General features: G+C 35.3%; 1 protein-coding gene across 6 annotated transcripts in view; it reads right to left on the bottom strand.

Annotated features, from left to right (window-relative positions):
• Positions 1 to 13708, bottom strand: part of CACNA2D1 (calcium voltage-gated channel auxiliary subunit alpha2delta 1) — a 440093-nt gene that overhangs the window by 196159 nt on the left and 230226 nt on the right. For all 6 annotated transcript variants that reach the window (XM_072858469.1, XM_072858441.1, XM_072858480.1 and 3 more), the window contains exon 5: positions 10148 to 10192. In XM_072858469.1, coding sequence (XP_072714570.1) covers positions 10148 to 10192 — 45 coding nt within the window. The remainder of the gene's footprint in view (positions 1 to 10147; positions 10193 to 13708) is intronic.

Here is a 13708-nt window from a genome sequence, read left to right as displayed (position 1 = left end):
TTTCGTCTGAGATATGAGCAAGCAGTAGATCAGCAGAACCACAGAGAACACACCTATCAGCACATTGCCTTTTCTTTAACTTCTTAAACTTGAAAACAGATTTTTATGATTTAGCTATCTTGAGTCATAATAGTAAATCTTATCAAAATATGTGCTCTGTTCCAGTTTTCTTGATCTGACTTGCAATTTTCAAAGCCTCCTTCTACCTTCAATCAATCATATGAAAACATCAGATTCAGTCATTCATTTTGTTTTGTACCACTTAAAAATTTCAATGTGGCCAGCACATTTCAAAATGACATGTCAAAACTCTCATACAAGATTGCTATCTATAATCAGGCAACAACGTGCTCACTAAAAATCACTACTTGCAATACTATAAACATTCTATAACAAGTTCAGCTTTTTGGAGTTGCTTTTATTTACCAATAAACAATTACATTGCATTTACTGCAATCGTTATCAATCATGCATTTGATATTAGTAGGAAATATCCTTAAGGAAGAAATTTTCCATTAAACTGATGAATCACTAGCTTTAGGGCTGAATTCTGATCTTTGGGGTGGCATAAACTTAGCCTCCATGGGGAGACTTCAAGCGCTGCTCTTTTGTGCAAATTTGCCTTCAAGGTAGGATTCTCCCCATTAAGAACATCCTCATCTTTTTTAGGACACTGACAACTACAGTTATCACTCTTGCCATTATTATTTCATAACTGTGTTTCACAGGTAGGAGATAGCTTTGGGGCAGTCATATATTTCATTACCATGTATTTTTCATTGCAGCCTCGAAAGTATATTCATTTGGGAGAAGAGAAGACTTGCACAAATTTGAATAAAGGAATATAAATGTGACACCTAGTTTTGCAACCAGAATTAAAAAAAAAAAAAGAAAAAAAAAAAAAGAAGGCAAAGAACCCCTGCTCCCTGTGGCAATAGATCATTATAATTTCAATAGGCAGCTCAAAGGAATGTCTCTTCTCCCTGTGGGTTAGACTTAGGCTTACCTATAATGCCTTGAAATGGAAAGACCTGGCATGTTTCCCAGTGATACTTGGTAAAAGGCACACATTTCTCAGTGAAGAATGCAAAAAGTCCTGGTACTAAAGCACCAATGTCAATCATGCCCTCACTGTCAGTTCCGATGCTCATTTTCCAAAGAATGGCATCCAAATCACACTGTTAGAAATGATAACAGTGGACTCCAGACACGAAAGGGAAAGTACACAGCAAAAAAAAATGGGCTATGCATTTTCCTAAAAGACCTGGAAGTCAAGGTACCATGAAATTACTAAAAATAAGAACAGTAAGTCGTCTTGTATAAAAAGGATGAACACCATATGTAAGACCAAAGAACATAAAAATATGGGTTTCCTGCTTACTACTCCTCCCCATATGCTAAAGATAAGATGCTTTGTAATATCTTATAACAGGATTTTTCCACTTCTTCACTACAGTGAGAAGTGTATATTTTAACCATAAACATTATTTTTGTTATACACTGCAGTGAGAGAGATACAACACCCCAAAGCGAAATTACTTTGTTACATAAAAAAAGCTAAAATATGGATCTACCTTTTTAGGGCAGTTCATTTTCAAATATATTAATTCAAATGGAAATTTTTCAGTGTAGGTACCAAAGTAAGTATGTTCTAGAATATCTAGAATATAACTTAAAAGAGTAACATCTATGAATATCTTGTATATTTGAGAAACACAGGACAGAGGCTTGGAATACTCTCAGGAATCCAAAAGTGCAACAACCAGGAAGTATTTTCTGAAAATGGAAATAAGTTAGGACATCTATGGGAATCTATTGAATTTTTCCCTCGTCATTTCTTAAAATTTTAAATGTATTATAGACTTAATTATTAATTCCACATACTACCTGCCAATACCAAAAATATAGGTTAATATTCAAGATATATTTTAATAAAAATGAAAATATAGTTAAAAATTTGACATTTATTACAGATTAGAAATTCCTGTTGTAATGAAACTTCTCTAAGGCATTAAAAACGTTCACTGTATAGGTGTATCAACAGTCCTACTCTGACAGTCTTTCATAATAGAAGATATAATTTACACTAGCACAAATGTTCTTTCACTCTTATAGCTTAGGTCAGTCTAAGAGCAAAAACTACCCTGGCAAAATATCTCCCTTGTCTATATAAAAAAAATACTAGAATAGGGCATTTGTCTGTATAACTAATGCCAGTTATAGTGGTAAGGAAAAAACCAACAAAAAACCCCAACAAAATTCACGTCATATCGCCAAGAATCAGAAAAATTTTGGCACAGATGCAGCCTAAGTTGTCAAAGAGTTCAAATTCAAAAAATCTCCATCATACATCAGTCAACTAATATTTCAGTCTATTTACAAACTTAGCCATTAGCCCATTTCAGTTTCACGATTCTCCAAGTATGCACAAAAAATCAGCTAAAACAAGTGCTAAATGGTGTTTTCCAGTGAAATTTTCACATGCCTAATTCTACCACATACCAGCAAGAGATGCAACATTAAACAGAAAATATGAGAACTAGGTATGTAAATATATGTAAGTATTATTTAATCAGAGATCTGCAATAGCTTGTCCTGCTGAAAAACCCTAGTAGGTTCAGAAGGAGAAGAAAATTAATCTAAAAATAGCTGCAACTTACAGACATGAAGAACAGCAACAACAAAAATAATCCCTAAAGATACCTGCTATACGTACGAGGGCTACTTGTTGGTGCCTTCCTGAGTGCAGGGCTATACAAATCACAGTTATCGTCAAATTATCTGACTACACTTTCCAATCTGTATGAAATATACTTTGCCCACTTACTCCTCATAAAGGAGAATAGCTGGGGCAAATTCTTTATGGCTCATTTTAACAATTTTTTCAGCATCAAAGAAGTAAAGGACAAAAAGAATATAAAAGAAAACACGACACATCGTAATTGTGACTGTAGCTATTTCACATAGTTACCTGTGATGTTATAACATCAAACCATATTAGTTGTCATACAAGGAAAGCAGAAGGAAAAAGAGCACCACACAACTTTAGATAAGGAAGTTACCTGGCTGCTATCGCTAGGCTGCTCCATTGTAAAAGGAGACTAGGTCTTCTACAGCCTAGCACTTAAGCTCATCTTAAATTATTTGAGACTAATTTCCCACTGGAAGTGCCTATTCCTCACAGTCTATGAAATATGGAAAAAAAGAGTAGCTCCAGCTCAGGAAAAAAAGGATGCTTTAAAATCCACCTATAGCTAAAAAAAGATGGTAGGATATTGATTTTGTTATTTGTATGCCGGCATCCAGAGCCAGTCAAAGCATGGAGATAAAACTCCTCTTACATATGCAGATACAAGGGAGGTTTCTAAAGGTATGTATTATCAGAGTAAGGTTGAAAACCCCTTCCAAACCAGAGGAAATCCGTATCTGCTGGATGACATGTAATAGGTAAAGCAATTCCCACCCCAGCTTTCTCTACACTGTCAGGGCAGGTCTTTACATTTAGTCTCACTTTCAGTCCAGCAACTGGCAGCTGTTGGACTTGCAGAAACCTGGCATCACCCTTCCAGTCTCTAGAAAAGTCTCTTTAGACCTGTTACCTTTGAGACTTGATCCCTGCAGTCCCCCATCTGCCCTGGCCCAGCTCCAGACCCTCCTCCCAGCTGACCATGTTCAGGTGCCATCTCGCCCTCAAGGGCTCTACCTGACCCAACGTGCAGCTCCTGGGACACTGGCTTACAGAGAAAACCCTTCTTTTCTGCTGCCCAGCTACCAAATATATAAAATACTATACTTGTTTGTTCAATGAATCAAATCTTTCTGCCATTTTTCAATGTATGTTATAAGAGAAAAGCCAGAAAATTCCTGAGTTCTGCTGGCAGGAGAAAAAAATTCAGCATTTCTTTGATCAAATCTAGCATAGGTTCAGAGTTTGTTTCAAGTAAACCTGGGCTAATTCATTATCAGACTTCTTTTTACCAAGTTAATTGTAGCTGCAAATCAAAGCCAATTTTGCAACACTTGATACCATAAATTAGTAGAAAAGAAGACTTGTGTATCGGTATAAGCAGAGACTCAATAAATTTCCAATGCCACTGTCAGCATGCCTCTAAATCTCAGTGTCTCTTCTAGGGAAGAAGCAGACCTACAAGGAGCGTGCCTCTTAGATAACCATTCTGTTCTCTGCTTACTTCTGCCTAATATTTACTTTAACCATACATTCATAAATATTTAATAAAAAAAAAAAGGAAGTTTGGGGGGTGGGAATTCTTTTGTTTTCTAAAAAGTTTGAGGGGTGGAAATCATCTTGTTTTCTAAAAAGTGTAGGATGTGTACTTTCTAAAGCAAGTGGGGGTGTGTGTCCTGTTTGAAAATTTTCTCATCTCTCAGCTCTCCATTTTAAAATAGAAGATGGATTTGGTGGATGGAAAGAGAACAGGTTATAGCTTACCCACATTTCCCAATGAAGATTAGGGTGTTTTAAAAACCATTTACAAAAGAGCAGGCAAAAGTTTATTACAATCATTTCCTATGTTCTCCATCTGATGCATTCCACCTTATATGCCCAGAACTGTGGTATGTTAAAACACACCAGGAATTTTTTGAAATTATGTTTATATTCACACCTAATAATCCTTTCTTAGTTTTACAACAGTTTTCAACTTGATGTAGATATATATATTGTTTCATCATTATTATTTTTTAAAAAAATTTGATAGCTGCATTTATTCTGCAGTATTAAACTTAGAGAGCTAATATTTCACATATTATTCCAAAATAACAAGGCATCACTGAATTAGGAATACTATCTAAACCATGTGGCAAAGACAGCTTATCAGTTTGAAAAGATTTCTCCCTGCAAGTTTTATAAAGTAATAAAAAACTGCTTTTCATATTTAAACCAGCCATAGGCATGCTCCAGCTTGTTTCCCTCTAGTAGAACCCACACATTGACCCTAGTCACAGAGTGAATTCACATTTTGTGCAGGTATTTACTCCCCAAAGGGACCTGTAATTCTAGAGCCTTCACGTTAATTCAGTAAAATAAAATAAAAAGTGCTACTATCACTTAATACATGATCAATAACTGCACAAGAAGTACTGCTCCGTTAGTCATGACTGCAGTCCAACGTGGGACTCCTTGAAGGAAATCTCTGATAAATCACTTGTGCTAACTAGGGACACAACTCTTGCGAGGAGATGCAACTGGCTGCTCCCAATTAAAGCCTAATGAGTAAGACCTACCTACAGAGGAGCTACAAACTTCCCGTGAGATGTGGCTGGTTTAATGTTAAATAAATGTTTATTTGTTTATTTGTAATACTTAGTCCTTTCAGTTAAATCACTGGAAAATTTCAATCTTCTTTTCCTTAGGCAGTTGTAGCTTGTGCAGGAAGGAGTTTATAGAACCATGACAAGAAATTACCTAAAAGAAGGTAGAAAAGGAGTAAGATGCAAAGAGGAGATGAGAGAAACATTAAGGAAGGAATCAAGGAAGACTGAGAATTAAGCAATCGAGCAATTCAGCACATAGTGGAGAGGTGGATTACCTGAACACATGGAAACAGAACAATTAGATTTAGAAAGAATCTATAAAGAAGATGTGGACTCACTAGAAATAAAATGGAGACCGGCACAAAAAAAAAGAAAGTGAAGCAAAGATGACTATAAATAGGGTGGGGTACAAAGGCCAAGAAGAGAAAACAGGCAAAGCAATATTAAAACTTATGGGAAAGGGCATCTTAATGTGGTACCACTCAGTTGTCCAATAAAAGCACTGCAGCATTTGTCCAAATACGACACAAGCGGTTGACACCTGCAAATTAAAGTGCACGACACAGACTGCAATATGTCAAACTGAAAGGGTTCTAGGGAATAGGACAGTGAATGAAAACCTGAGAGACCTGTATTAAATTACAAGTTTGGCCATTATCTTCCTATGAGATATGAAAAATGGGAATGTAATACCTCCTACCTTGTTGTGAGGATAAAACTCATTAATTATCATGAATAGCTCACACATTACATAGAACGCTGTGGGGGAAATAAGCAAGTAGAATCTAATTGCTGTTGTAGGATAAAGAGTACAAAAAGTATATTACTGATTGATGGACTAAGGGGTTACAAATTCATTGTTTTATCTAAAAGACTGAGAAATCCAAAGGCCAAAGAATGATTAGTCTTCACGTGCTTTTTTTTTTTTAAGTCCAAGCAAACACAGTCATTAGATTCAAAAAGGCCCGTCGAGACAGCAGATGGAAAACGAGAGAGAAGGATCTCCTGAATGCGGTACATAAACAGGAAGAAGGAAAGCAAACTATACTGCAGCACACTAACATACACCAGAAAAAATACACAGAATTTAAGTTACAGAATTGTTCTTCTGACAAAGCTGTAATTTTAAAAGGATGAGTGGAGACAAATAAAAACTGGCAGGCAGGACCTGTGAGATTAATTTCTTCTAAGTCTTCAACATCTAAAAGTTAAGATCTAAAAGGGTTCGTTATAGGAACCTGGTCAACAGAGAGAAACGCATATCTAGAAAGGATTCAGTGGACCTTAGACACCTATCTCAGAATAAACTGAACAGCTCTCTAGAGGTGTCCACAGTGACTAGCTTAGATACCTAATTTTAATAAATACATTTCCGCTACTAATCATTCCTACTTGTACTGAGAGAGAAATATAATATCATGTCCTGTGATTAAATGAAGGCTCACAGCATGGAAGAGAAAAAAATATGAAATTGTTAGAGACAGCAAAGAATGGGTAGCAAAAGAAGTTTTACTAGCCAGTGCTTCACAGCTGATTCTATTAAAATCCCTCTCTCAAAAAAAAAAGATGCCACATAAGTCCTCTCAAGCATTTTTTCAGGCAGGAACAGGGGAGAAGAGTCTGTGGTGCTTGCATACATAGTTGAGACCTGGATGCAGGTTTTCTCAAAAGAATTCAATATCAGATCACTGGCCATCTTATCCTTATTGCTTCTTCATTCAAGTTAGATTACTGGTCACAATGACAGCATGGGCACAAATACAGCTATTTTCACCCTCAGTGTGTTTTATCAAGAAGTACTTAACTGATTCTTACCACCTTAATGAATGCAAATCATCCGCAAGCATACCCACAACTTTCTATTCCCACAAAGTGCTACAATTAGAACACAAATTTTTCTTGGATTCCTGATCTGCATTTATCTAATCAGACTCAACTTTACTGATGTAGGAAAAGAATTCCTACATTTTAAATTTTTTAAGAAATATCTGCATAAATTTTAACAGTGAAAATCTCAAGATACATGGAGAAGACTTTTTTTAGGAGGTGCACATTAGGGGTTCCTGAAATACAGGGCCTTTTAAAGGAATCCAAACCTGCATGTATAAATTACACCTCTAAAATAATTATTTTTCTATAATAGAAATAAGATTTATAATGTTTATTGAGAATTAATACTGATACTGCAGCTGAAGGAGGACAATGTTTAGCATCGTTATGAAATATTCACCTTTTCTAAATAGCAAGAATCATAGAATCATGGAATCATTTAGGTTAGAAAAGACCTTTAAGATCATCAAGTCCAACCATTAACCTAGCACTGCCAAGTCCACCACTAAACCATGTCCCTAAGCACCACATCTACACGCCTTTTAAATACCTCCAGGGATGGTGACTCAACCACTTCCCTGGGCAGCCTCTTCCAATGCTTGACAACCCTTTCGGTGAAGAAATCTTTCCTAATATCCAATCTAAACCTCCCCTGGTGCAACCTGAGGCCATTTCCTCTCATCCTATGGCTTGTTACTTGGGAGAAGAGACTGACCCCCACCTCGTTACAACCTCCTTTCAGGTAGTTGTAGAGAGCGATAAGGTCTCCCCTCAGCCTCCTTTTCTCCAGGCTAAACAACCCCAGTTGCCTCCGCTGCTCCTTGTAGGACTTGTGCTCTAGACCCTTCACCAGCTTCGTTGCTCTTCTTTGGATGCAAAGAAGCAGAATTCGAGTATGCTTCTCTAGGATGAACAAATCCAGCCCTTAGCAGATATCCTGAACCACTGAGGTATCAGTGGCTGAGGTATCTGAGACTGGCCTCCCTTTTCATGGTGTAATTAGAACTCATGGGGAACTTTTTAATGGTATCTCCTTAAGTCAAAAGACTTGTTCTGATCAGCCAGCAAGAAAAGCTGAAATGTCTGACAGAAAGCACACACTCTCAAACAACCAGAGCTTGTAAATACTGTACTTTCTTGGTATCTTTTCCCTTCACGTTGTTTTCTAAACTTAGAATTAAAAAAAGAGATTAAAAGCAAAACAAAACAAAAAACTCCTTTTTTTTTCCTTCTCCCTCTTTAACCTTTTGATTTGAGGACTGTTATGAAGGAAAAAAATACTTATTTCAAAACATATAACCCTATAACCATTTTGGCAACTCAAACAGAACCACAGTCTCAATGCTATATTTTTATGCTTTACACAGTCCATATAGAACAGATCTGCAAAACATTTCAGCCCACTAAGCTGAAAGTCCTAGGACTTAAAATTTTTACCTGTGATTCAAAACATTTCAAAATAACAACTTCTGCTGGTGTTGGGTTTTGGTGCACTCTGTGTTGCTGATGCCATGTCACAGTGTTACTGGTTTCTTGACAGATTGGCCCCGACTCACAAGGAACTATTCTTAACTCAACAATAAAGTTTATTATAAACTTCATTCCAAGAGTTCAAAAAGGCATAAAAGGAAATAAAACTGAAACAGAAATACAAATAGGACACCTGGTGGAATAAAATTTTTTGTTTGTTTTGTTTCTTGGGGGGGATGTTTTTTTATTCTGGGGGGATAAAAAATCTGAGGAAAGTGAAAGAAAATGAGAGTAAACTCTGGGACAGTATTTCCTTTCCTGCCTTGCCTAACAGATTTGGATTTATGTTGTAGAAGTAGTCACCTCAAGACCTTTCCCAATACTACTTAATCATAACAGATACAGCAAGGTCTTTTACTTTACACCATAATCTACCGTCACTATATCGTACATTTAGATTCAAAATCCAATGTTTAAGCTTTGTAATTCTGTTTCCAGAAGTGATTAGCACCTGCAAACCCAGTGAATTTAATCAGAAGAGACCAATATCTTTCAAATTTAGGTTACTTTTAATTAATTTTACTTAAAGCATGCAAATTTTAAAACTCAGGACAGTAGACTTTCTTGTATCTGAATTCCAGTACTCGTAACTATATAAGCATATCAAATAGTTCTGCTTGACATGATCTATGTACCTTCTTTAATTGCCTTACAGCAGAAGCATCAATTACAATAGTGATGCCATCAATCTCTAAAGAATACTTGATTAAAAAGTGCAAATGAAGCATGCTGGCAATTCTGATTAATACATTTACAACATCTTTTCTATGGTTTTATAAATTAAATCTATAATGAAGACAAGCAGTTGTATTATCTCAAGTGAAGGTGAGGATAACTTGTCTTCTCCCCAGAAGACATTAAGATTTTTAATACTTAAAGCCAGATAGGCAACTTCAAACCACTTAAAGTAAGAGTTTTAGTAGAACCGGGAATTCAAATATAATACATTTTGTCTGAATCTTGGGACTGGATTTTCCATTTCCCCAAAGCTTATTACAGTCATATGAGTGATCACAAAGTGCATGAAAATAGTTATTCAGTAACATTTTACATCTGCTTTCCCCTCGTGTAAAAAATTTCTTACAAAGAATACAGAACAAGATAATATGAGCTTGGAAAATAGGGCCAGAAAATGGTTCCTTCAGAGTAAAGTAAATTATTTACATTTATCATTTAGATTCTTCAGTCCTATAATTATGATTTTATTACATTTCAAAAAGTGAATGATACTGCTGTCAGGATCTTTTTTCTCCCAGCACATTCCCTGCCTGATCAGTAACTCAGACTGTATTAGGGAAGACAGACTTTGAGAATTAGAACATAAAATATTATCTGGCTCTTGAGGAAACTTTAGAAGACATTTCTAAGTTTCTTGGTCTCTTGCTTCTGCAAAGTATTTAAATGCTAGTCTTAGAGTTTCATTGAGAATTTTTCTCAATATTGAGAGTATTTTCTCAATCCCTTAATTTTCTGAGATTACAGGCAATGAAATAAAAAGAAACACATTACTTACATCATTCTGATCATCTTTTGCATTGTAATAGATTATATCATTATTCTGTAAGAGAAAGAAAAGTAGTTCTGTTAGTTTGAAAGTAGAGAATAAAGTTTACTAGCAATAATTAGTACTAAAATACATTTTAAAATAAACCTGCATTTCTTTATGTATTGTCTTTGGAATATGACAGAATCAGACATTTGCTTGCTCTCTGTTGCACGTAATATTTCCTATGCTCATGTTTAACTTCATTCATTTAATGCTTCTTCCCTGTTAAGCTACACAAGTCACTCAAAAAGCCAGCTAGAAAAGTACAGACAACGTTGGACAAAATCCAGAGCTCATAAAAGACTTCCGTAAACTGTTTCTTTTACAGACATATGACTCTTTCACTATGCAATTAGCTGATTTATGCACCATGACATCTAGCAGGCAATAGATACGATGACACATGGGCATTACTAAGTGGGTTCAATATTTGTTGCACACACGTTTATTGTTTTATTCACCTCCCATGGTGAAAATAAAATCTGGGAAAATACATCACAGGAGAGTCTGGCTGTTGTAGCGTAGAGTGGATCCTGGCAGCTCTGTGGAAACGCTGTACCCGGTAATTCAAGCAAAGCAATGAAGGAGGAGATTACTAGTTTCCCTTACAAAATCAGTCAGAAGCTTCATTCAGTGTAACCTCTACCGCAGTTTGAAAATTGGGGTATTTCCTACAGAATACAGTTTTGTTTTCTCTTGAAGTATTTCTGAACCATTTAAAAGCCTTAAAAATTTAGGTTCACTGTAGTAGCTTTCCACTAAATAGAATTTCTGTAATGTGCCCCATACTTTTTTGAATGAAAGTAAGCAATTGTGTGCATTTCTGTATGAAATAGACACATATATGTACATAGCATTTTTTTAAGTCCCATTACAGATTTTGAATAAATAAAGAAAAGGAGAAGAGGTTACATTTCTTCATGTCCAGCAGCTTGTTGAAAATAGGCGATTACTGTTAATGTGCAAAAATAGCCTTAATTTATATTTTCAGTTCTGTTTATGGTAATACCTTTGGATTTATGTATCTAAATAAAAAGTTGACCACAAAAAATGTTTTTTCTTTTATAAATACCAACAGGAAAGAATGATTTCACTAATCATTTTTCAAGTGGGTAAGCCAACGACAATTATTACTTGCACTAAAAAAGTACTATGACAGATGCTACAAGGCAATGCAGTTCATCTTTATAAACCATCGTTTTCCTCACTTCATAAATAATGACATCGTTCATTCTCCTTTGTGACCTTTTTGAGATCCAAACATGAAATATATTCTAGATGAGCTAAATGCCATTTTGAGGTAAATGCTATTAACATGAACTCATCCTCTTTCTTTTTCCCTCAAAATGCACTTTTCCACTTTTCCATCAAGACACTGTTCTTTCTGCAGGTCAGTTGGTTTTGTATCAGTATCTGGGTAACTAAGCCAGACCTCAGTCTGTTACAGACACAGGAGGAAATTCCTTTCATCATTAAAGACCAAAGCTAATTGCTTATTCACTTGATTGTTGTAAATAAAAGACCATGTAAAGCTTGTGGAAGCCTTCAAGTAAGTTGGAAGAGGCAAAAGATTCAATTTTCTTTGGATCCTCTTTACTTTGTACACAGTTGTGTACAAAATAACTGTTCTGTAAATAATTTGATCTTTTCAAAAAGCCATGTGATTCTTTAGCAGGCAACATTTAAAACTGCAAAGGATGCAACTCTGAGTGCTACTAGCTGGAAATGTTAGCACAAGTGTTTTCATCACAAGATGATCTGTTAAATTTTTTTAAAAAACAAACCATGTTGTTTCACTTCAGAAGACAGGGGAAAAGAATACTGCTTTCACCACACCTCGTTATGCTATGTTATGCTATGTTATGCTATGTTATGCTATGTTATGCTATGTTATGCTATGTTATGCTATGTTATGCTATGTTATGCTATGTTATGCTATGTTATGCTAGAGCAGTTCCCCTGCAATCTCTTCCTTGGAAGCTTTTGTTTGGGAAAGATGAGACCAGGAAAAGCAATACAGACATACTTATCTGGATATTATGTATGTACGCGTTTTGTTTAGTGGTTTCATTTTAAAAAGGAACATTTTCATAAAAGAAAATTCTACCAGGCCTTCTCTTGTATTTACTTTAATCTAGATATCAGTTTATTTCGCTACCCCCTTCCCATTGCTCAAGTTTACCCTGATAGCATACCTTGTCATAGAATCATCTAATGCATAGGATTTTTAACACTGTCCTCTACACATACAATTCTGTTTATCTGCTTAAACAAAATGACTCTTTATTGTCACAATTATATTTTCCCCTGTCTTTTATATTTTTATTTATTTGTTTAAATTGATCAAAGCTGGTATAGCTCTGCTATCTACTTTTATTGGACTAAACAGTATTTTTTAGATCACCTATTAAATAATTATGTTTCAGAAACATGATACATTTACAAGTTAATTAAAAGAACCCCCATCCCCACCCTGAATGAATGAGATATTTTGTTAGGCTACTCATATCTTGTAGTTCATTACCCTGCCTGGAAATATTACCTATATAATGCATAAACTAACACTGACATTGGTCATATCTCACCACTCTTAATATAGAAAATATGAGATACACAGTGTACAACACACTGAACGCTGTACAGTTCACAAATTAGATTCATGGATCAGTTAGATCTTTAGAGGACAATTTTTCATAATTTAACCACTTCTAGCTGACAAGAACAAATTGGTTTGTTGCTGGTTCTCAAGCGAGTAGTTTAGTTATTTATTAACTTCTTGACACAAAGGATTTGAATCTTCCCACTGTTATATACTTGTGCCATCAGGTAATACTGCACACTTATTCAGCAAGCCTAAGATACAATGTAAATATCCTAGATATTTATTTTTGTCCTTTGTCCAGTAATGCTATGAGAGAGAGGGGTAAATACTCACTGTTACTTCTGTTCATGAATGAAGGGATTTAGTAAGACAGTCCTGAAGCTGAATTTATGGAAGAATGACTTTAGGAGACCATATGCATAAATTAGAAACTTTAGCATAGTATCAGTATACAAGTTTACAAAATTTATGCCGTTGGAAAGGTGAAGGGTATTTTTCACCGTCATTAATTCCCCTTTCGAAGCAAACAGTTTCAGTACCTGACAAGGATATGCAAGGCATATAAAAATTACATTAAGGACCAGGTCATAAATGTTTTATTTGTGACTCTTACTATTTTCTTCTATTCTATCCTAATAATCTTTTTTCTTCCACACTTTCATTGACATTATTATCTGCTGAAGTTAGATTGTTCCATTGTCTTTATATTGCTTTTCATTTCAACAGTACTTTGTTTCCCCACTTTGGGTATAAAACAATTCCAATGAGAAACACTACATATTGGGTTACATTAATGACTTCCTAAATTTCACCATGCAGAATCCAAAGTTTCTGGTCTCTATGATCTCTCTGTCTAGAGGTTTGAAGAAACACACAGATTCATCAAATAGAAGAAAAGCATGGGAAAATACAATCTTTCAGAACAA

The sequence above is a fragment of the Ciconia boyciana genome, chromosome 1 (genome assembly GCF_034638445.1).
Source record: "Ciconia boyciana chromosome 1, ASM3463844v1, whole genome shotgun sequence".
Taxonomy (NCBI): Eukaryota; Metazoa; Chordata; class Aves; order Ciconiiformes; family Ciconiidae; genus Ciconia; species Ciconia boyciana.
Note: the sequence above shows the minus strand (reverse complement) of the source record. Positions and strands in the feature narration are given on the sequence as shown.